We start from the raw sequence: 25,786 nt of genomic DNA, 5'->3' as shown, positions 1-25,786 counted from the left end.
AAAGATCATGTACGCAGAAGTAACGGTTATGGAGATGAGCTCTAGTCTGTTTTAAAGGGGATTTCCCAGTTTTAACATCACAGATTCTTGTTTCACTCTTTTGTAACTTTATCCTGATGTGTTACAGGTTTGTAGATTAACTAAACATAACCTTCTGACTACTGCAGGCGAGATATATCTCGCCCAACGTCACACATACCGATACACTGTATACCGCATAGAGTAGATTCGTTCATTCATCTTTCCTGCCATTTTGCACACGGCACTGAACGGAAATAATAACACTGATCAAGACTAATCTTGATAATGATCGTTTTAGTTGGGGTGTTTTGTGTGTGTTAGAAATACCTGGAAATGTTAAGTTGAAAACAATGGTTTTCGTCAAGTGTTTTCACTTTATAACAATAGTGGAACATAGTGTTCATTTTCAGGAATTGACAGCTGATTCTGACAGCTATTTTAATAATAAACTTAACTGTGTTACCAACAACGAAAATCACGAAATATTGGGATATGAATCGTAGTTTGTTTCCAAAAAAATATTCTGATCAGAAAAACAGTTATTGGGAATAATGGACATAAATACTGGAAATCTGGTCACAAATGCCCACAAGTAAACGCAACCTTTTGCCTAGTTTTAATCAACATTATAACTGATCTAAAATATCATAAAATTTAGAAAAACGCACAAAAATAATACTTACAGATTCAGATATGAACTTTATTTTATGTATTTATAAACAATTTAAATGAAAATATATTTGAGTAAAAATTATAAATTTGTACCCCCTAAATGTGTTTTTTGTTAAAAATGAAACCAGTAGTAAGAAGGTTAGTGTTAATTTTCACGGGTTGAAATTAGGGTCTGTGACTTTAATTTGACATATACCAGCTGATGGTACTAAAAAAGTATAAGTAGATATTATTATACGAGCTTGTGTGTCATACTGATTTTACGAAATGAGCATCAGGATTTTTGTATATATAATACATGAATCCTGACACGAGTTTCGTAAAATAGTATGACTCAAACGCGAGTGTAATAATTTCTTTATTATCCACATTATTATTGTTGTTTTCTTTATGAATAACAAGACCCATCTCAAAATGTTTCAGCCACAACTAGAAGGAAATGACGTCATATTTCAAATACAGTCTGAGCTAGGACTGGAGATGCAACATCATTTTATGACGTCGCTTCCCCAAATTAAGTCATTACACTTGTTATTACACGTGTGCTTCGTATGATTATTATTAATTCGTTTATGTTGAACCATATGGATGATAATTATAATTATTATGTTTGAATGTAGGAACTTTCTGAAAGTGACATTGAAGAGCTTGATGACATTGATGATGAGGCTGAACCAGACGGCAGCCATGAACCTGTGATAGAGGGGTTGGAATGTGAAGCCTGCCAAGAACACGCCACAGAAAAAGGCAATGATGAAAACGACATCGATGAAGAAACTATGTAGGTTTTACAAAATTATTTTTATTTGGAGAATTATCCAGACCTTTTGTTTAAACAGAGATGGGATGTAACCCAGCTGAATTTACACCTGTTACTGTGGTAATAAATAACTTTGGGTGCAACGATATGATCAAAACCATATTGCGATATCAGGCCATAGGATTTCAAATTTCATGAGGAACACTTTCGGTTCTATGCCTTGTGAACATGGGAAGGAAATATTTTATTTAACGACGCACTCAACACATTTATATATGGTTACATGGCGTCAGACATGTGGTTAAGGACCACACAGATATGCAAATATGGAGAGGAAACCCTTTTTTCGATTAGCAGCAAGGGATCTTTTATATGAACCATCACACAGACAGGATATGTGAAGATGGGAACCCATCGGAAACTGTTTTTAAAAAATAATTATATAAATATATATATATTATATTATTTTCAGAAATTTCAGTTCTGTGATTTATTGAAACGATTGTTTCCGTGAATCCGAGGGTCTGGATATGGTAAACTTGTATTGCACAACATATCCCAATATAGTTGATACTGTTTAATAATTGTTTCTCTTTTCAAATGAAAGCAGAAGGAATAAACATTATAATTAACTTTGTTTATTATTTACAGTTGACATGCTAAATCATTTAGTCTTCTTCTTGTTCTTCTTGTTTTCCTTCTTTGTCTTCTTCTTCTCTCATTGTTACCCTTTTTTCTTTTTCTTTTTTTAAAGTCCTGGACCATAAGGTGTGCATAAAAGGAAGTACTATCTTATTTTGATTTGTACCTGCATATATCAGAATAGAATGTAATGTGAGTGCCTAAGTGCGTGCGTGTATGCGTATGTATGTGTGTATGTTTGTATATATGTATGTATGTTTAAACATGTATGAATATTAATTTTAAGATAAATTGTAAGGTGGTGTATCAGGGCTTCCCAACCCTGGCACTGTCTAATGGTCTGGGGACAATAAAAAAAAAAGAAGAAAAAAAAGATTTAGTCCATATTTTACGTCAGGAAAAGGTGCATGTCTTCTGTCTTCCTGCAGCACCGAGTATACAGTGTCCATGCCTTCTCTATGGTTACAGCTGTCAATCTATATCATTAGTTGTTCATAAACCAGTAATGAAATTACATTGGTCTGGCTTAGAATTAACAAGTTGCTTCTGCCCTGATCAAAGTGTGCACCATGTGAACCTTGTGAATAGTCATTGCTTTTAGTTCTGTAATTGAGTTTGGCTAGATCAATGGACCAGAGCTAATATTTAAAACATTAAAACACATTTTCTGTAAACCTTAATGGTGTTAATTTCACATGTTGACTTCATTTTATCAGGTCTGTGGACAATGATGTAGAAAATGGACGACAGTGGGAGGAAAATGACCTTGACAGACTTGGAGCTGTAGGCAGCACAAGTCGTCTCCGGTGGTCCGAGACTGGGTGAGTTTTGAATGACTAGATTAAACTGTAGTAATCATGTCTGTTTGTCCGAGTTTGTCTTCACATCTGTTTGTCTGTCTTCACATCTGTTTGTCTGTCTGGTTTTTTTTATATCCCGGTCTGTCTGCTTAGTAATTTGTATGCTGTTTGGCTTTCAGACCCAGAAGCTGGCACGTTAAAAATTACCATGATTATAACTGTTCTGTATGAATAAAGATTGAATATTCTAAAACATACAAGTCATATGTATACTTAAAGTTTGGTTTTTATCCAACCTTTTTATATGCCTGTCCATGATGGGTCGTATTAAGGTATGGTGTTGTCCGTCCATCCGTCCGTACATATGTCTGTCTGTTAACATTTTCTTTTCCGGACCATATCTTGCATACAGATGCATACAGGACCATCAAACCTCACATGTAGGAACAACTTGGAATGGCAGTGTGTCACTTACTATTACTAGTTCACTGTGACCTACTTTTCACAGTCTACTGCACATAACAGTAAATGCTTGTCCGGACCATATCTTGCACACAGATGCATATTCGAATAAATTTAAGTTTTCTGTTAGCCGCATAATGCCAAAATATAAAAAAAGTATTATTTCACTGGTTCTACAATTTAAGCTTAATTTTTTTAGTGTCTGATGTGCCAACCTCACTAAAGTTTTATTTCTCCCATCCCTAGACATGCAAGACAGGCATATTCCATGATGTCAGCCCATGCGGAATAAATCAGTCTTGCATAACCACGTGACTTCTATTGTTTGAGCTGATATTAACATTGGGTGACGTCACGTAAACGGCAAAATAACGCAAGAAATGCTTTTTATATTTCATAAAAACAAGGAAACCTACTGACATAATGAAATTATACCATTATTTTCAGTTTATACTTTTAGTATAAACCATTTTTGGATACCATCTTTTCAATGGTTATGATTTTAAAAAAATAGAAAACTGTAGGTTTTTCACGTTTTCCCAAAATGCTTATTTTTCATCTTCTGGATAGGAGAAAAATAATCCTCCATTATGTATCCATGTGGGACAGGGCAATTCCACCCTCGGGTACATAATATGATGTCAGGGATTCTGCAAGCCTCGTCCCTGACAACAACTTACCGTATTTGACCGGGAATAAGCCCAGGGGGCCAAGACAACTCATTTGTAGCTTTGTTGGGGGTGGGCTTATTTCCAGACATGGGGCCAGTTTTGTTAAAAATTTCCAATGTTCACTAATGAGTAAAAGAACCTGGAAATTATCAATAAATAAAACAACAAAAGCGGTAATAAAATTTAATTTCAACTTCCAAAGAATATCGTTTTTTAATTTATTTTACAACGTATGAACACACATAATCCAGCACACAAAGTAAAAGTACATAATCAGATGTCAATTTCATCCTGGTCCCACCCAACAAACTCGATGTCCTCAGTGTCGTCATCCTCATCGTCGAAATGAACTCCAGATTCGATCTCTTCATGTGGTGGCACTTCCTCGATTTCCAGTCCAACATCGTCGACCAAGCGAGAACTTAGCAGATAGTTTGTGCTTCCATCCATTGGTAGCGAAATCCCACAGGACTTAAAAGCCCCCCGGATGGTTCCCTCCTCAACAGCTTCCCACGCGACACTTATCCAGTCTATAATGTTCTGTCTTGTCAGTTGTACATAATTTCCTCTGCAGTTCCGCTTTGCCAACTTGAACCACTCGCACCACTGTTGCTTTATTCTCTCTTTGAACACCTTGTTCACGTGAGTATCCATTGGCTGGACAAGTCCCGTGCAGCCTGAAAAATAAATATTGAATACTGTAAACCATTTGTTTATTGCTTCACGCAATTAATGTATCATCAAAATAATGAGACTGACCAAATAATTGCTAGTTAATTTGATTACATTTCATAACATATTTAATAGTAGATGACTAGGTAAAAACCGCTGTGAATAAATAAATAAATAAACAAATTTGAATATCAAATTACAAAATATCAAATTAAAAAAACATTTTTTACATACCTCCTGGTACTGTTACTATGTCGGTCTCGTACTCGACAAAACGATCTGTCGATGACTGGCACGTGTGTGGCTTGTATGAGTCCAATATGAGAAGTCGCCGAGTGTCGTCGTCGTCGTTTGGTCCCCAGACATGTCGGATGAAATGGTGTACTTTCACTGTTGTCATCCAACCGTTCTCCGTAGCAGTAATCAATACATTGTCTGGCACTTTCAACGTGGGTAGCACTCGTGGGCCGATAACACCATTTTTCTCCTTGAAGATGATCAAAGCTTTCCGTTTGTCCCCATTTGCACTCGCCGTCAAAGCTACTGTACACCCCTTTTTAGCACCGCCGGTGTGAGAGATTCGCACAGTCTTTGCTCCTTTGACCTCATTTGTGTATTTCGGTACAGTGTCAAATCTAACCATCGTCTGGTCCATATTCGCTATGTTGTAATCGGTGTAGTCCCATTTCTGTCTTAAAGCCCGGATTGCTGAATGAAAACCTGAAATTTTCTCCTTGTAATCACTCGGGATTTTCTGTGCGTCGTTTGTCCCCCGTCTGATTCCCACCGAATATCGCTGCTTCCACCTACGTAGCCACCAGTTTGATGCCTGGAACTTCTGTACTCTAATCTGACTGGCAACTTCTCTGGCCTTGCTTTGCAGAAAGTAGTTTGACACGCATCTACCTTCTGCCCGCTCATCCTTGAACCATTCGAAGACGGCTTGATCCATTTCGGTGTTCATTGCTTCCGCTCCACTACCAATATTCTTTCGTTCGCTATCTTTGCCTTTCGAAAACATCAGCAATTTCTCGTAATCTTTGTCCCACAGTCGAACCTGTTTTCTTGAAATGCCATATTCTCTTTCAGCCGCAGACAGATTTCGGCCATTACGTCTAAACCAGCCAACAACATCTAACTTATCTTTTACAGTATACCGTTTGCGTACGAATTGCATGTTCAGTGTATATTGGTGAAAACAGAAACTATGTGTATTTTTAAGACCCACTATATAGCATTTCTCAGTAATTACCCCAAGCGAGCTTGTTTATCAATATTACTCACCTTTTCTATTCATTTTGTTTGATGCATAATATTTTTTCTCAATTCGTTTGATGTGTGATTAGTACTAAATAAACCTAATGATATTATAAAAACACAGATGTGGCTGCATCGTTTGTGTTAAACACTTATTTCTTTTATTTTATTCATTAATGAGTCAGTGCGCCTCAACTGAGAATTCACAACAAAAACAACAGTCAATTAATTAAAATGCTTACCACACCATTCAACCAATCATGAGTTGGTTGTCAATCAAGGCAGTCTTCACGCCCTCTTCCATACCTCACAACAGTCAGTTCATGGGACGTCACAAGTAGTATTACAAATCAACCAATCAGAAAGGTTTTTGTTGTAGCTATTTTTACTGTAAGCCAGGAAGGTCGGCTTTCATCAAAGACACAAGTGAAACAGACATACTTTAGGTTTCACGAAATGGTCGCTTTGTTGATCAAAGTACAATAGCCGACTGTGAAATTGTTGACTGCATATGACTGTAGTGTGTTTGTGGCTGGGTGGGGTGGGGGGATGGTACATAGTACTAAAAGTATGCACTTTATTGGTAATATAATCGTATTTATTAAGCTATAAAAAATAAAAACAACACAAACTACAACATTGTTTTAAATCATTTTAATACTTGTTATCTTGGGACCAGTTTGTCACCCAACGATCTTTTGAACTTTCAGTGAATTTTGATAGCAAACATACTACATATTTGGGTATGGGCTTATTCAAGGATATGGGCCTAATTCTTTAGATCTGCAAAAAATGGGAGTGGGCTTATTCACAGGCATGGGCTTATTCCCGGTCAAATACGGTATGTACTCTCGGGTGGAATAGCTCTGTCCCACATGGACACACATGAAGGATTCTTTTAGTCTCTAATCTGTCATTTACTTTGATTTCGCTAAATTTTAAGATTGCTAATATTTTATGATTTACAGTGTACTAAAATATTTTGGTCGTCTTCTCAGTTTTTAATGATACTACAGTATTAATTTGTTATAAAAACTTGCAGGGATACAACTGACTCGATATTACTTCAATTTCTGGAAGACACAAACAGCAAGCTGAACACATGTTTTGCAACAACACCTGTCCACACACATTCAGAAACCTCAGGTAAGGAACAGAGCTAAGTGCAATGGAATATCTAGTTTACCTTGACACATCACTAAAAAGTCTAAAATAGTAGATTTGCTTTTTCTTGTTGACTATTCTACATTACAGATGTTCAGGTGAGTTGTTCAATCTATATGTAAGTAGCAACATTTGATGATGATGTAGATTGGTAGTAATTTTATATTTACAGAGGGTACCATATTTCCCCATGTATTATGCACACCTCCCACTTTGAACGTTTATTCCAAGAAAAAAAACATGCACCACAATATAATGCACACCGTTTTTTTAAACCACAAAATCGACGGTGAATGCAAGATGTACCGTTTTCCACCTGTCACCAAAATTAACTCAAAGCAAAAGCAGCGGTATATTCAAGAAACAAAACTTAAGTTAGGTACTTGCGTACATAGACCTACATAACACACAAAACATGGGCTAGTACTTGCGTACTTACATGTCACACATGCATAAATCAAGACAAGAGTATATACCCATACACTGTTAATGACTAATAAATAAATGAAAACAAAAATATAGTATATTACATTTGGTTCTCGTGTTTAACGTCAATGCACAAGATTTCTAATTTTATAGTAGTGTCGTATATTTCCGGTTTGAGGGAAATGGCTGAATTAAATCTCATGGAAATAAAAAATATTTATGGTCTATTTTTGTGCACTTTTTGGTGAGGTATGGATGCTTTTGTACATTTATTTTACATTTATTACAACCATCACAAGTGAAAAGCGATTTTTAAAGGTGTTTTGGCGTTTCGTTATAATGAACACCGTCAATAACCTGTAAACTACTGATTAACAATTTTTTATGGTGATCGCTGGACATTTTTAAATGATTTTTTTTTTTATATTATGTATAATGGGCACACCCATTTTTAACCTGTATTTTTTGGAGAAAAAAAGTATGCATAATACATGGGAAAATATGGTAACTCATATTAGTCCCAAAGCAGTTCAACCGGAGGGGATTATAAGTTTCTTCTCTGTCTGTCCATCCATCCATCCATCCATCAGTCTATCTGTCCCACATATAGTTTTATAAATGGGTTTTTTCTCAGTGCCTTAAGATATTGAGCTGAAATTTTGTATCTACCTTTATCATATAGTGTTACATATCATGTTTGACTTTCATGGTGATATACTCATTTTGGACAGAGTTATGGCCCTTGAACTTAGGCGATGCATGTATTGCTTCAGCAGTACTCTTAGAATGCTTGTTAAACAGGTGTTTGAATATACAGTGAAATATCTCAAAACCGGACCCCTCTGTAAACTGGAATTCCCTCAAAACCGGACATTTTTCGCGGCCCTTTTTTAAATATATGTACAGAAAAGAACCTCTCTAAACTGGATACCTCTTAACACCAGACTTTCTACTTGGTCCTGAGGGTATCCGGTTTAAAGGAGTTTCACTGAAGTATTTTAGCATTAATAATGGAAATTCTGTATTTACAGAAGGTATTATAAATTTTCTGACCTTTTTTTTTTTTAAGCTTTAAAAAACATTCAAACTAACAACCAAGAAAAGATAATTTCATGAGCAGATGGCATCCTTCACTTTGGTTGAATATTGCTGTGTTAATTATATCTTGATCAATGTTTTTACAAATTGCATATAAAACTAGAACAAAATAGACAATTTCTGTTATTTCCAAAACTTCAATTTTTGTTTTTACGTTGAATCAAACTGAAATAATTGACAAAAAAACAAAAACAGCTACACATTTAGTGAAGTCTTATGGATATGACCTGTAAAGATTCATTGACTGTCAGGGTTTCTGCCAGAATTTGTTTTTGGGTATAGCACTATGGAATTGAGTATTTACAATGTGTGTGACAAAAAGAAAATGGTTTAGGGATAAGAAAATCATACAGTAATGATAAAAAAGTCAAAAGGTAAACTGAAAAAATTTAAATCTGCCCCCCCCCCCCCCCCCCCCCCCCCCCCCCCCCAAAAAAAAACCCCACAAATGGGTATGTTGTGATCGTGGGCCCATATTTTCGAAGCAATCTTAGCCTATGAAATCGTAAAACCATCGTAAGCTATGACGTCGCTATGGAGTGTGCTGTAGTGATGTCACAACCTACGATGATTTTACGATTTTGTAGGCTAAGGTTGCTTCAAAAAATCCCTAGCCTGTATTTACAAAATCTGTTGTAGACGACGTGGCTGCCTCTCACAGTTGGCTGCACCAAATTCAAGTTGAGTGGGACTTGGGACTGGATGACAAGAAGAAGAAGGGCGGTAGTAAAGACAAGTGTTGTTACCTACCCAGCCTGCCCACCGACATGCTGGAACAGTTCAAGCAGCGCTTCGAAGAGCTGACCGCCTCCACTCACGCCGTGGCTGAATCGGCCGTCACCAGTGAGACCGAGGCTCGAGCTATGGTTCATGGAAGTTAGTCATTGTGTACCTTGTTGGTGCAGTTTCCCCAAGGGCAGTTACTATTACATTGGGGAGGGATGTAGCCCCCAGTGGTAAAGCGCTCGCTTGATGCGTGGTCGGTTTGTGATCGATCCCTGTCGGTGGGCCCGTTGGGTTATTTCTAATTCCAGCCGGTGCACCACAACTGGTATATAAAAGGTTGTGGTATGTGCTATCCTGTCTGTGGGATGGTGCATATAAAAGATCCCTTGCTACTAATGGAAAAATGTAGTGGGTTTCCTCTCTTAAGTCTATATGTTAAAGTTAACAAATGTTTGACATCGAATAGCCGATGATTAATAAATTAATGTGCTCTAGTGGTGTCGTTTACTATTACATATCGAGGACTATCCATAGCCATGGTTGTCAGAGAAACAAGTTTCAGTATTTACAAAATTATTTTAAAATCTGAATAGAAAGTAATTTTTTATTTTTTATTTTTAATTATATACTGATGGAAAGAAATAAAGGATCACACAGATAGCAACAAGAAATAATGAGTGCATAAAAAATCAATCATATTGTCAGAAGTTGACTGGGAACATATAGGCAGCACATTCAACACTACAGACATTCAATCCCACATTACCACTTGGTATGAAATACAAACATTACTACGCTAATAGTGAATTAAATTTGGTCTACAAATTGATGTGTTCCCTTATTTCTTTCCATCAGTATATAGGCCTAATATCACATCATTTCTGTTATATGACATTGTGTGTTTTCCATATAAAAAGAACTCCTTTAAAAGAATAATATATAATCCCATTGATTGGGTGTGTATGTGTGTTAGTGTAGTGTCAGTTTTAAAATTTTTAAATGTCTTATTTAAAATAACATTAATTGTGTTGATTACTGAATTTATCTAAAGACAATTATTCAACAGCACAGATCAGTGATTTTCAAAATTCAAAGTCCATGGTACACCTTAAGCTTATGTTATTTTACCATTGGACTAGTAAATAGCTATCTTGACCATGCCTGACAAAACACCAGCTGAAATGTGACTGTTTTTGTTGCCAAATCCATATGTAAAATCTAATTATCATCAATATATTACAATCTACCCTGTACCTACTGATTAATTTTATTCAAATCTAGGTTGAACAGTTAAAAATGGTTCTTTGGAGACAAATCCCACCATTTTGTTGACACTAGTACCTAAAGATGTGTTATCAGGTTGCACACTATCAGGTTGCATTGCACCAAATCATTGCCATTACTGATAATGTTAACATTTTGTAACAAAACAGGTTATAATATTGCAGATGGCAGCAAGGGTAATGAAAATGTAGTTCCAGTTCAAGATGGAGCTGCAAAATCTGACGAAGAAAACAGAACGTCCAATAATAATGAAGAACACAAAGCAGATCCAGTGTCCTCAACACGTAAGCATGTGTGGACAATTACTTTAGACAAAATATTAAGAATTAAAAAAGAAATTAAGAGACTCGACAGGGTATTCTCATTATATATAAATTTAAAAAATACATAATTGCTAGCATATCTAGTGTAATCAAAGTATGTGGTATTTTCAGATTGCATACTTTCAGAATATGAAAACTTTGCAAATTACATGTAAATTAGTCACGGTCACAGCACAATGATTATTGACATTTAAGCAAACATACTATGGTGACATTCCACGTATGCATTCATAGTTATCAAACAAAAATATTTCAATAGCAACTTACACTGAAAGCTGTCCAGCGTTCAGAAAACAAAAGAAATGTTAAGCACTAGTTTAGTTTTATGTAAGGCAGAGTTCAACAAATCCGTTTGCCTGACTCAAGGGGCTAGTGCTTTTTAACACGGGGCTAGTGACAAATGCAAACTCAGTATTTCCTCTACTGACTTGTTTGATAAATGTTATCCAGACATCGGTCATCACATAATATTAACAAATCAGAAAGTATATATTAATATTCAACTTGAACTAGCTTTCTACAAAACTCAGTAACAAGAAGTCTACATCATCAGTTACAACAATACACATTATACAGACTTTGTTTTGTTTTCACTTTCAAGTTTTATGGACAGGAAATGAGCTCAATAAAATGTGTGTTTTGATTGGTTGTACAAGTCACGTGGCAGTAAAATCTTGCACATGTAAACATTTTAAGTGTGAATCGCCAGTCAGGAAATTAATTAACAGGCTAGTATAACTGAAGTACAACCCCCGTCATGCTTACAGTTACTGTGTTTGTCTTATTTATCTATTTAAGTATTGTCTTCTATTTTAATGCCTCGCTTCCTGGCATTAGGGATATTGGCAATCACGGAAGACCATATATTTTCATGATAACAGCTCCAACCCAGCTTGACCTGTTTAATGTGTGTAGAAGTTTGGATAATGTTTCATACCTGTACAGGATAATACTTTTTTGTCATTGATCAGTTAACGAGTTAGATCTTGCCAATATATACTCTTAAAAAAAAAAGTAGGGAAACTCTAATAAGAATTTACAATTGCCAAAATTGTACGGTATGTGGGGAATGGTTATATGATAATAGTGAATTAATTGGGCAAACATTACAACCAGTAGTTTAGTATTACAGTAGGTTTTATGACCACCAAAGATCTTGAAGGATGATTGGGGTCAAAAGTGAAATTTGAAAGTTGACGTTTTTTTTATCAGTAAATTGCAAATTCAAACAATAAAAATGACTTAAAACAAAACAATAACAACTCTATGATCAACAGAATAAAAAAGATTGACAGAAATAATGTTCCACAGTGATTAATCGACCTTCCTGGAAATTGTCAAAATCGAGAATGCCACCCCACGTATGTGTACAGGTCAACTGCGTGATGCATGTGCAGACTATGGAATGTGTTTCATTGTGTTGATAAACAGACAGACCTGAATGTTCTTTACTAGGATGTCTGTGGTCAAAACGTATGTTCTAATAGTTGATATTAACATTAATATTTCATGTTCCCCTACTTTTTTTGAAGAGTATATTTATTGATATCTATCTGGCATGGGATATATTGCAATGTAGGCTGTTTGAGCAAGTGACATCTCGGTTCCTGGTGACAATTAACTACCAAATTCACTGAACACAAGACAACTCATTACTGTGTTACAGACCCTCGTATTGTGCATTTAAATCTTTTATTTGGGTGTGACTTTGTTAAATTACTTACCTACCTCAGCTGAGGGGGTGGGGAGGGGGCAAAAGCAAAAACAGGATAATGATTTAGGATCAAAATTAGACTGAAAAGAAAATGAGGCAAGACTTCTGAACGTTCAGAAGTCTTTCCAAAAATTACATAGTTACCACAGAATTCTGGTAACAAAACTGTTTGACATTGTGTATTCAAGCTATTTTCTTTGTTTTAGAAAATCTTCCAGAGCTGCTTGAACAATTGCCTTTAGAAGAAATGTCAATAGATGAAATGCCATTAAGTATCTTGTTTACCAATCCAAGCCGGTATGTGTTTAAAAAACCTTAATTATAACTCCTCTTTGAGGGTTGAGCTTATTTAAGTGGACCATTTGATTTTAGCTTCATTATGTTACGCTCATATCCACCTTTTAAAAAAAATATAATATCCAGTAATAATAACATTTCCTTTTTGCTATGTTTGTAAATGCAGGTAAGGAAATTAAATTAAGTGGAAAATATTTTTGGACAATTAAAAAAATTTGTTTCGAATTATGTTTTAAGGGTTCTAGAATAGATCTATTTCACATTCCAATTGTGCTTGCATGAATTTCTAACAATTCGTAGATGCTATCATGTTGAAGAGGAACTTTGTAGTGCTGATGGGGATTATACAGTCATTGTCCAGTTATTATTCTATCAATAGGGAACCGGAAAAAAACTAATACTAATACATGTGCAGATGTAATGTGAAATAGGTTTATTTCTCTACGATTTGTATTTTATTGGTGTTTTTTGTCTTTTTCCCTTTTTTCACTAGCCCACTGGCTTAACCAAAGTAATTATTTGGGGTTCTTGAGTCTAAAAAAAAATACTGGACTCTGGCATTGGGCGTCCATATTCTAGAAAACCTGTTTAATAAAGTAAATAACAATTTGTGATCGTGAGTGTTTGTAAAAGTAATTTAATAAATTGTTTTATTTTAGCTCTACGACAATCGGCAGCAAATCTACAGGACTTCTAAAAACAGACAGTGTGTTACCGAAAAGTAATGTTTCTACTGATTACACAGGTAAAGAAAGCATACTCCCGTCTTTAAAAATCAGCAGCTGTTCTACATTAGAACACGGTTTTATTATAATTTTGTTTGATGTGGATTCTCTTGCTTCTGGCGACATCTGTAGCTCAGTCAATAAAGCGCTCAGCTGAGGTGATTGGGTCGGAGGATTGAACCCTCCTCCTGGTGGACCCATTTTCTGATTAGTTTTTATCCCGTCCACCCATTGTCTCCCACAACTGGTATATCAAAGTCTATCCTGTGTGTGGGAAAGTATATAAATGATCCCTGACTGCTAATAAAAAAATAAATAGAGGGTTTCCTCCAAATAGTGTTACTAGTGATAGAATGTGTGGTGGCAGCATTGACCATTTACACAAAAATAAATTTATGTAACCTATTTCCTTTTGCATACAAATCAAAGGCTGTGGTATGTGCTATCCTGTGTGTGGGATGGTGCATATAAAAGATCCTTTGCTGTTAATCGAAAAGAGTAGCCCATGAAGTGGCTTTAGCAGATTTCCTCTCAATATCTGTGTGGTCCTTAACCATATGTTTGACGCCATATAACCGTATATAAAATGTGTTGAGTGTGTCGTTAAATAAAACATTTCCTTCCTTCTTCCTTTTGCATACACCTTCTTAAAACGGGTGAGATTTAGCTCAGTCGGTTGAATGCTCGCTTGAGGTGCTTGCGTCACAGGATCGAACCACACTGGTGGATCCATTCATCCGATTGGGTTTTTTCTCTCATTCCAACCAGTGCACCACAACTGAACAAAGGCCATGATATGTGTTTTCCTGTCTGTGGGAAAGTGCGTATAAAAGATACCTTGCTGCATGTAGCGGGTTTCCTCTGATGACGAGTCAAAATTACCAATGTTTGACATCCAATAGCCGATGATTAATTAATCAATGTGCTCTAGTGGTGTCATTAAACAAACCAAACTTATTATTATTACACCTTAAATTTTTTGGAGGACTTGATCAAGTGTAAGAATAACAGTATGTTAGACATCACACAATCATAGTTTTTATGTGTTGAGCTGCTGTTAAACAAATCTTCCTTGCCTTTCTTTCTCTGTTGAATCCTGTTTTTGATGATGTGTTGGAATCACTAGTCTGTTACCAGCATCTGTTATAAGTGGTATTAATTAGGGGATAACTGTGTTGTATTTAACCATTTGCAGGCGTTAATGCTGGTTTTACTACTAGCAATGCATAGCGGAGAGATGGTAAAATGGATATTTGATACATAGTTATGTCCCCATTCAACACAGCGTTAACAAAACCTGATCACAATGATCGTTTTTTAAGTCATCCACCTTATAAAATAATTATAGCATAGGCAAAATATTCACTTTTACATGTAACACAACTGTTGCTCCAAATTTAATTTTTATATTTTATTGTTCTATTAATAACAATTCCAACTATTATTACTGACCTATTTACTGAATACTCATTACAACTAGTGCTTGATAACAAAGATTCATAATTGGACATAGTTGCCAATACTTACTTCCGCATTCCTGTCAGTGTCATACACTAACACTGTGACACACGTTTATAAAAAAATTTATGTCATAAAATTTAAAGTAACACACTTCACAAAGATTCAACTGAAATTTTAAAAGTATTTATGTGCAACTAAAAAGTGTGGAGTAGTGTGTGAATATATATAAATAGGCTCTTGGGGGAATCCCCCAAATTTCCCACACATTAATGTTGGTTTTACTGCCGCAGACCCTAGTTTCAACCCGTGAAAATTAACACTAAGTTTAGTTAATCTACAAACCTGTAACACATTTGGATAAAGTTACGATTGAGTGAAATATTAGTATGTGACTTAGAAATGGTGAAATACCCTCTAAAATAACTCCATAACTGTTACTTCTCAGACACACATGCTTTTTTAAAAATGTAAGAAATGCATTTTGTGATATTAAAAACACCGGGATGACCAAAAACACTTTGAATGTACGGAAATGGATAATCTAAACAATAAAATCTAAGTAAAGTATGATTTCAATTATCAAAAACGGCTATAATAGTACAAAATATGCCTTAGTGTTTAAAAACTAGGGTATGTCCCTTTAACTCTACACACTGGCCTCGGTGGCGGCGTGGCAGGCCATCGGTCCTACAGGCTGGTAGGTACTGGGTTCGGATCCCAGTCGAGGCATGGGATTTTTAATCCAGATACCAACTCCAAACCCTGAGTGAGTGCTCCGCAAGGCTCAATGGGTAGGTGTAAACCACTTGTACCGACCAGTGATCCATAACTGGTTCAACAAAGGCCATGGTTTGTGCTATCCTGCCTGTGGGAAGCGCAAATAAAAGATCCCTTGCTGCCAATCGGAAGAGTAGCCCATGTAATGGCGACAGCGGGTTTCCTCTCAAACTCTGTGTGGTCCTGAACCATATGTCTGACGCCATATAACCGTAAATAAAATGTGTTGAGTGCATCATTAAATAAAACACTTCTTTCTTTTAACTCTACACACTTTAAAATTTATGAAACCGAGGCTAATGTTCTCAGTTCTCCTGCTGAAAAGACCCTTTGGGAAATACGACCTGTATTTAGGTTAACCAGTCATTGTCTACATTTTGTTATACTGGCCTCGGTGGCGTCGTGGCAGGCCATCGGTCTACAGGCTGGTAGGTACTGGGTTCGGATCCCAGTCGAGGCATGGGATTTTTAATCCAGATACCGACTCCAAACCCTGAGAGTGCTCCGCAAGGCTCAATGGGTAGGTGTAAACCACTTGCACCGACAGTGATCCATAACTGGTTCAACAAAGGCCATGGTTTGTGCTATCCTGCCTGTGGGAAGCGCAAATAAAAGATCCCTTGCTGCCTGTCGTAAAAAGAGTAGCCTATGTGGCGACAGCGGGTTTCCTCTAAAAACAGTGTCAGAATGACCATATGTTTGACATCCAATAGCCGATGATAAGATAAAAAATCAATGTGCTCTAGTGGCGTCGTTAAATAAAACAAACTTTACTTTTACTTTACATTTTGTTATTATAGATTTTGTTGTTGGTTTTTTAGAAATATTAATGATTTGGGATATATGTTGAAAAAATAATATATTGTGATTGATAGTTCTTATTTAACTGATGTAACCATTGTCTTAATTTTGCTGTCATAGATTTTGTTTGTTTTCTGGTTGAATCTGCTATTGATTTTTTAAAATTGAACCTGACCTATAACTAATTGCATATCCCCGGGCCCGTATTTCGGTTGACTGGAATAGGGAAATATGCAACTAGATAGCAGTCGGTTTAAGTATCACGAACAAAGAGAAAATATCCCAGTTTTCTCCATTTGGAGATATTTTGCATATTTAAATAATTTGTGACATCCAGGTAACAACATTTATTCACATTAGCATTACTGCCAAACAGCTATATAGGGTTACAAACAAATCACCACACATTTTTACATGGATTGAAACTAATTTTGAGGGTAGAATGATGAAAATCAAATCGTAAAAAAAGGCCTCAGTTTTGAACCTTTCTCAGAATATCTTTATCGTTTTGAATATTTCATCCAGCACTAGGGAGGCAATTGCCCCCCCCCCCCCCCCCCCCCCCCCCCGAGTCTCGTATGCTTATGTAAAACAGTACTGTATTAATGCACATGCATTGTAGATAAGAGATTGTATGCTTGTGTTACAGAGGAAATCAGTGGTGTCCAGGACAGCAATATGACGCTGGAAGAGTATTCATTCGATGATTTGTCTTTCGCCGATCTCCCATCTGTCTGCAGTAACCTATCCAGTGTGTCTCAGGCGTGCTTAGCCAGGTATCTTTCAAATGTTTCTATACAACAACAACATGTAACAGCATCCTAAGCCTACTTCATTTGTTTTTGAAAAGCACAAGGCAGTTTCCTGACAAACTTAAACATTTCAGTTAATACAGCTAATGGGAACCAAGTTTCAGAAGTTTGTTTTGTTTAACGACACCACTAGAGCATATTTATTAATCATCGGCTATTGGATGTTAAACATTTTGTAATTTTGACATATAGCCTTAGAGAGGAACCTTGCTACATTTGTCCATTAGTAGCAAGGGATCTTTTATATGCACTATCCCACAGACAGGATAGCACATATCATGGTGCACGGGCTGGAATGAGAAATAACCCAATGGGCCCACCAACGGGGATCAATCCCAGACCAACTGCATCAAGTGAAGCTTTGCCACTGTGCTGTGTCCCACCAAGTACCCAGCGACATAGTATGTTGCAAACTGCCTGGTAATATGTTCTATCCAGCAAAATAAGCATTTTGGAATGTTTGGTCCAATTTTGAATTGAATACTGTGGAATTTAAATTTAAAAAATTGTGAAAATGTCACGTGAAATTAAAGGCTGATGAAAAGTAGTCCCCTTCAATCGGACCCAAGACCTCGTTAGTTTCTTTTGCATTTATTTTGAAGAAGGATCCTCCACCTCAGTGTGAGCACTGTCAGAGTACTTTGACGGTATGCTACGTTTTGGTGTAGTGTGATCATCTCAAAGAAACTAGAAAAGATATATTTGGTCAAAGAAATGTGATGGAATCCTTTCTATTCCATCTAGAACTTTTATTACAAGTTCTTCGTGATACTGACTTTTATTCTAAATATTAGGTTTACTTACGTGATATTTGTATTTTTTTTGCATAGTTCTTTACACTGTGTTTTAATTCAACTGTTGAATTTTTATATTGCTGTGGTTCATCACTTACTTTTTGCATTTACCAAAGTTTGACACCCAATAGCCGATGTATTTTTCATGCTGGGGTGTCGTTTAACATCTATTCCATCTACTATATTCTGTTGCATGGGCCTAATAGTAACAGTGCTAAGTACAGACAATATGTTGTAAGATAATAAACAATACTAAGTTTTGTATGGTTTTCTTTCATAAGTGCTGGCAATGAAAGCAACAAACGTTTAAAAAATGGAAGTAAACATCGCAGTCTGTTAAAATGTGGAAATGAAAACAATCTGGGGTGGGCTTGTACAGTGACACTATACTTGTACTTCATGTAGGGTCTTCACATAAAAGGTTTTGCCTTTTGGTCAGTCACAAACTGTACTGAACGAGTATTTTAACAGTAATAAATATTGTTTAAATCAAACATGGCTAGCATTGTGCCGTCAAATTTTGTAAACAATAAACGTCAGAATAATTATTAACATCAATACTGGTACTCATTTTATTGGGAGAAATAAATGCTTATGAACTGACTCTTTTTGATTAAATTGCGAAAATTTTATCTCACGAAAATAAAGTATTTTACAGCAAATAATAGTCCATATACAATATTTTGGTTGCTATTAAATTAGTGTATATCCAGGACTTATTACCCCAGCGGTCACCATAACAGGGAAAATATTTTCCATATTTTCTCAGTGAGATATATTCTGCATTGGTCTAACGAACAATAGTATTGGACAATTTGACACTTACAAACCAATGACTTTGTCGGTACTAAATATGACGTCATCACGATTTGACAAACACAAAATGACGTCATGTAGTTTAAAGAGTTTGCCTTTACGGGTCTCTGTTTTTGTTGTTAATTAATAACAAAATGTAATTTTAATGCAATTCATTATAGATTTGGAAGCAGAATAAACTTGTGGTTTTTTTAATTATCTATGAACGTGATTAAATTACGTTATAGTAATTCTCAGAACAGTGCGTAAAGTGGTTTACATCGTTCCTATACAGGTTGGCCTTCGTGCATGTGTGTGGAAAATAAAGGCTTTTAGAGAAAAAATAGCTGGGTTAATAAATAGAATGACAAACTCAGTACCAGTTATTTTCAAATTTATGTCCCTCGTGAAATAATTTTCATTTGTCACTCGCTAAAGCTCGTGACAACTGAAAATTATTTCACTCGGGACATAAATTTGATAATAACTGGTAACTCGTTTATTATTCTCTATATATCACTTACATCAGTTTCCTTGTGAAATTAAGGTTTTACCAAAAATATAATTAATCATACTTTTACTTTGCAGAAACATAAGGGTCCTGTTGTTCAAAGCATAGTTAATAGGCTTTGTCTATTATTCTCTTTTTAAATATTTTTGCACAAATGCAAAATAAACTTTAGATTTCATTATGAAAGGATACCTTCGGTTGTTCTAAATCGCATGACCATATTCTGTTATGATTATGGACTGTCCGTGGTTTTGAAAAATTATGTTAATTGCTGGGTAAGCTAACTAATGTTTGAACAACTGGCCCTAGATCTATTTAATACAGGAATAGAATCATGATTTCTCCCATCCCTAGCCATGCAAGACAAACCCATTCCATGACGTCGGCCCATGCGGAATAAATCTGTCTTTATGGCTGTTAACTGTCCGTTGTGAGACGGATTTCCGTCGTCAGAGAAATTGTGGAAATTATTTTTTCAGTCAGGTTTTTAAAATTTTTTTTTAAATGAGAATCACTTCGGCTGTTTTCGGTTTCCGTAATGTCAACCCGATCGCTTCGGACATTTTCTTTGCCCCACTGACCCCCTTTAGGGACCCATCCCAGGGTATAAACTACTATACATTTTGGGGCCGGTGAACGGCCCCATTCCCCTAACGTAAATTCCCAATCCAATATCAAACTTTTCCCCAATTAGACCCTTCAACCCAACAGTTTCCCAATAAAGATTCCCAAAGTTGCTCTTATCGTGGACACTTGAACTCATAATTTTTTTTACAAATTTAGCTAATTGTATATATTTTTTTAAAATGACATCGAAAAAGTTTCGTTTTGGTTTTCCGATCGATTATGAACAACTGACGAACAACTCTGACCTGGATATGCAAATTAGGTGTATCCTGTTTTTATACAGTCTGTTGTATCGTAGTTTTTAGTAATAATGCCTACATTGTCTGATATAATATTTTTTTGGTAGAAGAATATAACTTTTTGTTTTAATCCATCCATTTGCGTTAACACATATTTGGGATTTACGGACGTAGAAAGTAAAAGTATTGACTTAATGTGCATCCTGCACTACCATTTGCTGTGCTATTTTAAGCAGACGATCTTATTTTGTAAAAAGGTGTGTACATATGTTTCGTACTTTTTTTCCAGATATTTTATTATTATTATTAAAAAAATTAAAATCATGTTTGGTACGGTTTTTGTAATTAAACCCCCCCTAAAAAAAAAAACGTTACTACAGTAGTAGTAAATTAAGTGAAAACCCCCCCTAATTTAAATGTGCTACTCACTCCCTTTGAAGTAATGGCCGTACCCGATGTCACACCATGTGACGAACAGCACGTGCGAGTTTGAACACTGTTACAATGTAATAGTTCTGCTGGGAGATTATTAGATTGCGTATTATAGATATTGAGACTTAATAAAATTGATCCGGTGAAAAATTAACATTTACCGACAAGCGGTATATTACTTCTTTATTATTTACGATTGAATAATGGGGTCATTCGAGAACTACTCAACATGCACTAAGGAGAGTAGGAATTATGGGATGTGTGACAAAACGTAATTGGGGGGGTGTGTGTGTTATTGTGCAACGTAATGTTAATTAATAAAGTATGCAACCAGTCATTGCCGTTTTATTTGAACATATATGTATTACTAAAGACCCCAAAGTAAAATATGACATGGTCACAAAATGTTACATGAGCGAGAGGGGTATTAAAACTGCAAGATTTTGCGTTACATATTGTTAAATGGACACAAAGATCAACAGAGGACTATTCAACGTTAGTAAATGTATTTGAATATTTGATTTGCCGTCCATTAGCTGGCGGTCAAGCCTAAATAAACAATATCAAGTAATAATGCAAACTTTAAAAAAAATGTCCGTAGCTTGTGAAAGAACACCCCAGCAAATGTCAGCCTAATAGGACTATTTTTATTAATATAGGTTCACTGCAGGACCCATCAAATTAATGTTTTTGTCCAATAAAAAAAAAAATAACAGGGTTTGGGTTGGGAGAAATACATGTTTAAAGTGGACTACAATTGTCATGTAAAACACTACCATTTTGAATGGTGATATAATCATGGCACTGACATCCGCCATCTAAACCCCCAACCAGGGCAATGCCCTGTACCTTGAAATTTCAGTCACAACATTTTACTTTTATTAACAGCCATGTGTCTTGCATGGGCTATGATGTCATTGAATTTAACATGGAGAATATTATGACGTTGGTAATATGACATCATATCAGCAGAGATACCAACCATTCCAAATTTGGCGGAATCATTACGAATTTATTAAAGCGTAGATTACGCTAAATATTGTCTTGTTCGAAATTCCAATTTTTAGAAAGAAAATTGTAATTTTGCGTATTTGGTCTCGGATCCAGAGTCAAAAATTTGTGCTGAGGTGTAGTTGCAAAATAATATTTCCTTTGATCCAATTTTGTTTATTTTCCAGGGCTGTCACTACTGATACCTCGGAAAAGCTTGATCTACCTGCTTCTGGAGCTGCTGGAGATTGTGGTACTTTGGTTCTGTCTGTCTGTCTGTCTTTCTGTCTGTCATATGCATTAAAATAAGAATATAGTTTGATAAAGTTTAAAGTTTTTGTTCAATGACACCGCTAGAGCACACTGATTTATTAATCATCGGCTATTAGATGTCAAACATTTGGTAATTTTGACATAATTTTAGAGAGGAAACCCACAACATTTTTTTATTGGTAGCAAGGGATCTTTTATATTCACTATCCCACAGACAGGATAGTAAATACCATGGCCTTTGATATACCAGTTGTTGTGCACTGGTTGGGGCGAGAAATAGCCCAGTGTGGTAAACCCATGTACCGGTTCCAATATTTTGTGTTTGGTAACCTATAGCTTACAATATCAAGTTTACAATTCCCATTATTATTACTATATATTCCCCCCAAAGTCGAGTTCATATTTATTGTACCAGGATGGTTGTTTTAAGCTTGTAACCAGCAATGATTATTGGCTGTTAGTAAGGCTTTATCCACCTGATTTTTACAAATAACTACTTGTCTTCATTTAATCGTCTGGGACTTCAAAACAAGAATTCTGACTGTCTTTCAGTTTAGTATAGATATTGCAGGGAACATGGTTTCAAAATGTTAGGTATGGTAACTTGAACTTGAAGTTGACATGTTTTTTTCAACATGCATGCATATACATTCGCCTTGTTAATGCCCAACCTCATGTTGCAAAATTTATATGAATGTATTATTTTCATATCAGATACCAACAGTATACACATGTACATGTTGCAAACATGCACCAAGGTACATTTTTGCAACAAAAAAAACCCCATGCCACAATATTAATACAGTTTAAAGTAATCAATTGTTCAGTTATGTAAATTATAATTGTGTAATCTGTGTTATCTGTGTTACCTAACTCTAATATGCTTGTACTATGGTTCTTGACTACTATGACATTCCAAATGTTTTGTTTTTTTTAATTTAAAGTTGTATAACGGACAAATAAACAGAATGACGATTCGATGGAAATATTGAGTCTTATATTGGAAATAAAGTTGCTTACATAAATTTTTAAATAGTTATGTTTATCTGGCACTCAAGTCAAGTTTTGCATAACCTATTTTTCATTATATTAAATTTAAGACATCATATAATGTAGGGGCGAGACATAGCCCAGTGGTAAAGCGCTCGCTTGATGCACGGTCCGTCTAGGATCAATTCCCATCGGTGGGCCCATTGGGATATTTCTCATTCCAAGACCGTGGTATGTGCTTTTTTGCCTGTAGGAAAGTGCATATGAAAGATCCCTTGTTGCATTAGAAAAAATGTATCGGGTTTCCTGTAATGACTACGTGTCAGAATTGCCATATGTTTGACATCCAGTAGCCGATGATTACTTAATCAATATGATCTAGTGGTGTCGTTAACAAAACAGAGTTCTTTATCTTCATATAATGTAACGGGCTGTGTAAAGTAAAGTGAGTACCTGGGACCTCATTCACAAAGGTCTCTTAGGCTCTGTAGACAACAAAGCATCCTCTTTGCGAGTATTTTAGCACTGAGAGATCGCAAAGTTGCGAGAGTTTAGGGAATTGTTTTGGTCATAACTGATAAATGGTTTACATACACTTTTAACTTTTAAGTCTCGGTGGCCTGATTTAACTGTTCAGTGTATGTTTTAGCACTGCACTGGTCCTTCAACTACTTGAAGTCCAAAGTGGACAAACAGGATCCTCTAGCCAACATAGATGACGATTCTAAACCACAAGATGCAGAAGAACGGAAACCCGCCTCACAAAAGAACAAGTCGAACGGTGCTGGAGGCCCACTGGTGGAATTCAGTTCACAGAATAACAACAGCAAAGACAAGTAAGTGTAAGGTATCCACAAGAATGTCTTGGATGACATCAGCATATTGTTTGAAAGTTGCAGTCTGGGTGGTATTTTTATTAGTTACCTATTTCGAAAAGACCAACAATAATTTTTTAATTACAGTTTGCATTTTTCAATGGTGTACACTAAATAAAATATATGAATTTATTTGGAATAGGTAGTGGTATTTGCACTTGTAAATAAACATAATACAAATTGCATGTTAACTATTATTAATGAGGGCTATAGTGTTTTGGAATTATTTACGGTTGGTTTTTTGGGGGGTTTTAAAAAAAAAAAAATTATTACTTTCTAGTATTTTGGTACAAATTTATAGAAGTAGGCCTAGTAAATTTTTTAACCATGTCTAGTGGGTTTTAATTTTTTTTTTTAGCCCTGATTGGGGTGTCATTAGACATTCATTAATGCAACCAAAACCCTCATACATTGATTGGCATAGTTTTTAAATATTTACAGTAAAGTACACTAATAACAAACATGCTTAGAATGACCTACTGCAAAGAACAAACTGATTGTAAAGTCCTGTTTTATGACCAACTTATGCTATAGTCCCTTCTGGTTCGTTATAATAGTACTTTACTGTATTTTAAAAAAAATTTCAGACCCAACTCTCCAGATGATTCCTCTGTTGTTTGAAGCCTTATAATTCGTGTAACCTCGTCATCCACGACTCGGTAACACAGACAACTCCGTCACACCAGTTGATTGACAGGGACGAACCAAGTATTTATACCGAGTGTGAAATTGTCTCCTTAGTCAGCCATGTGATTCAGCATTACTCGTTACTTGGTTCTGTTTGAACCCAGAACTTACTTGTCGGTCTTTGGAGGTAGTATCTACCTGGTCAGAGATCTTATTTACTGTACATAAGATAGTACGCATTTAAATCTTGTTTATTAACACTGGTATTTATTATTACAAGGCGGAAGGTTGCAGTGAAATCTGTTTACAAATCGTTGGTATCAGGTGTGTGTGTGTAGGGACTTAAAAAATACTGGAATCCGGTGCAGGTGTATGACTTTGCAGGGGAGGAAGGGGTACGACTTTGCAGGGGAGGAAGGGGTACGAGAGGAAGGGGTACGCCTTTGCAGGGAGGAAGGGGTACGACTTTGCAGGGGAGGAAGGGGTACGACTTTGCAGGGGAGCAAGGGGTACGACTTTGCAGGGGAGGAAGGGGTACTTGAATGTGACGGTCATCCGTTAATGTGGGGCGGGATTTAGCTCAGTCAGTTCAGTGCTCGCCTGAAGTGCTTGTGTCGCAGGATCAAACCACCTCAGTGGATTCATTCAACTGATTGAGGTTTTTCTCATTCCAACCAGCGCACCACTACTGGTCAAAGGCCATGGTATGTGCTTTCCTGTCTGGGGAAAGTGTATATAAAAGATCCCTTTTTGCTAATGGAAAAATGTAGCTGGTTTCCTCTGATGACTATGAGTCAGAATTTAAAACATTTTTACACCCCGAAGTCGATGATTAATTAATGTGCTCTAAACAAAATAAACTTTTTAACTTTCATCAATAATGCATTTATACAATGTATGTATATCAAACATAAACTCTGCTTTGAGCAGATGGGTTTAAAACCCCAAAACACACACACACACACACCCTCCACACACACCCTCCACACACACACTCCACACACACATACACCCTCCACACACACACCCCTCACACACACACACACACACACACACCCTCCACACGCA

The 25,786-nt window shown here is 36.1% G+C and overlaps 1 protein-coding gene across 1 annotated transcript in view; it reads left to right on the top strand.

Annotated features, from left to right (window-relative positions):
- LOC121369020 (E3 ubiquitin-protein ligase TRIM37-like) overlaps positions 1 to 25,406 on the top strand; it is a 64,428-nt gene extending 39,022 nt beyond the window's left edge. The window contains exons 15-25 of the mRNA XM_041493824.1: positions 1,314 to 1,474; positions 2,812 to 2,916; positions 7,000 to 7,103; positions 9,285 to 9,521; positions 10,820 to 10,939; positions 12,899 to 12,989; positions 13,649 to 13,734; positions 17,403 to 17,529; positions 22,142 to 22,206; positions 23,866 to 24,052; positions 24,679 to 25,406. Coding sequence (XP_041349758.1) covers positions 1,314 to 1,474; positions 2,812 to 2,916; positions 7,000 to 7,103; positions 9,285 to 9,521; positions 10,820 to 10,939; positions 12,899 to 12,989; positions 13,649 to 13,734; positions 17,403 to 17,529; positions 22,142 to 22,206; positions 23,866 to 24,052; positions 24,679 to 24,712 — 1,317 coding nt within the window. The 3' untranslated portion in view covers positions 24,713 to 25,406. The remainder of the gene's footprint in view (positions 1 to 1,313; positions 1,475 to 2,811; positions 2,917 to 6,999; positions 7,104 to 9,284; positions 9,522 to 10,819; positions 10,940 to 12,898; positions 12,990 to 13,648; positions 13,735 to 17,402; positions 17,530 to 22,141; positions 22,207 to 23,865; positions 24,053 to 24,678) is intronic.
- The last annotated feature ends 380 nt before the right edge of the window (positions 25,407 to 25,786 follow it).

The sequence above is a fragment of the Gigantopelta aegis genome, chromosome 3 (assembly GCF_016097555.1).
Source record: "Gigantopelta aegis isolate Gae_Host chromosome 3, Gae_host_genome, whole genome shotgun sequence".
In the NCBI taxonomy this organism is placed as follows: Eukaryota; Metazoa; Mollusca; class Gastropoda; order Neomphalida; family Peltospiridae; genus Gigantopelta; species Gigantopelta aegis.
The sequence above is the reverse complement of the archived record's forward strand: the minus strand, read 5'-3'. Positions and strand labels throughout refer to the sequence as shown.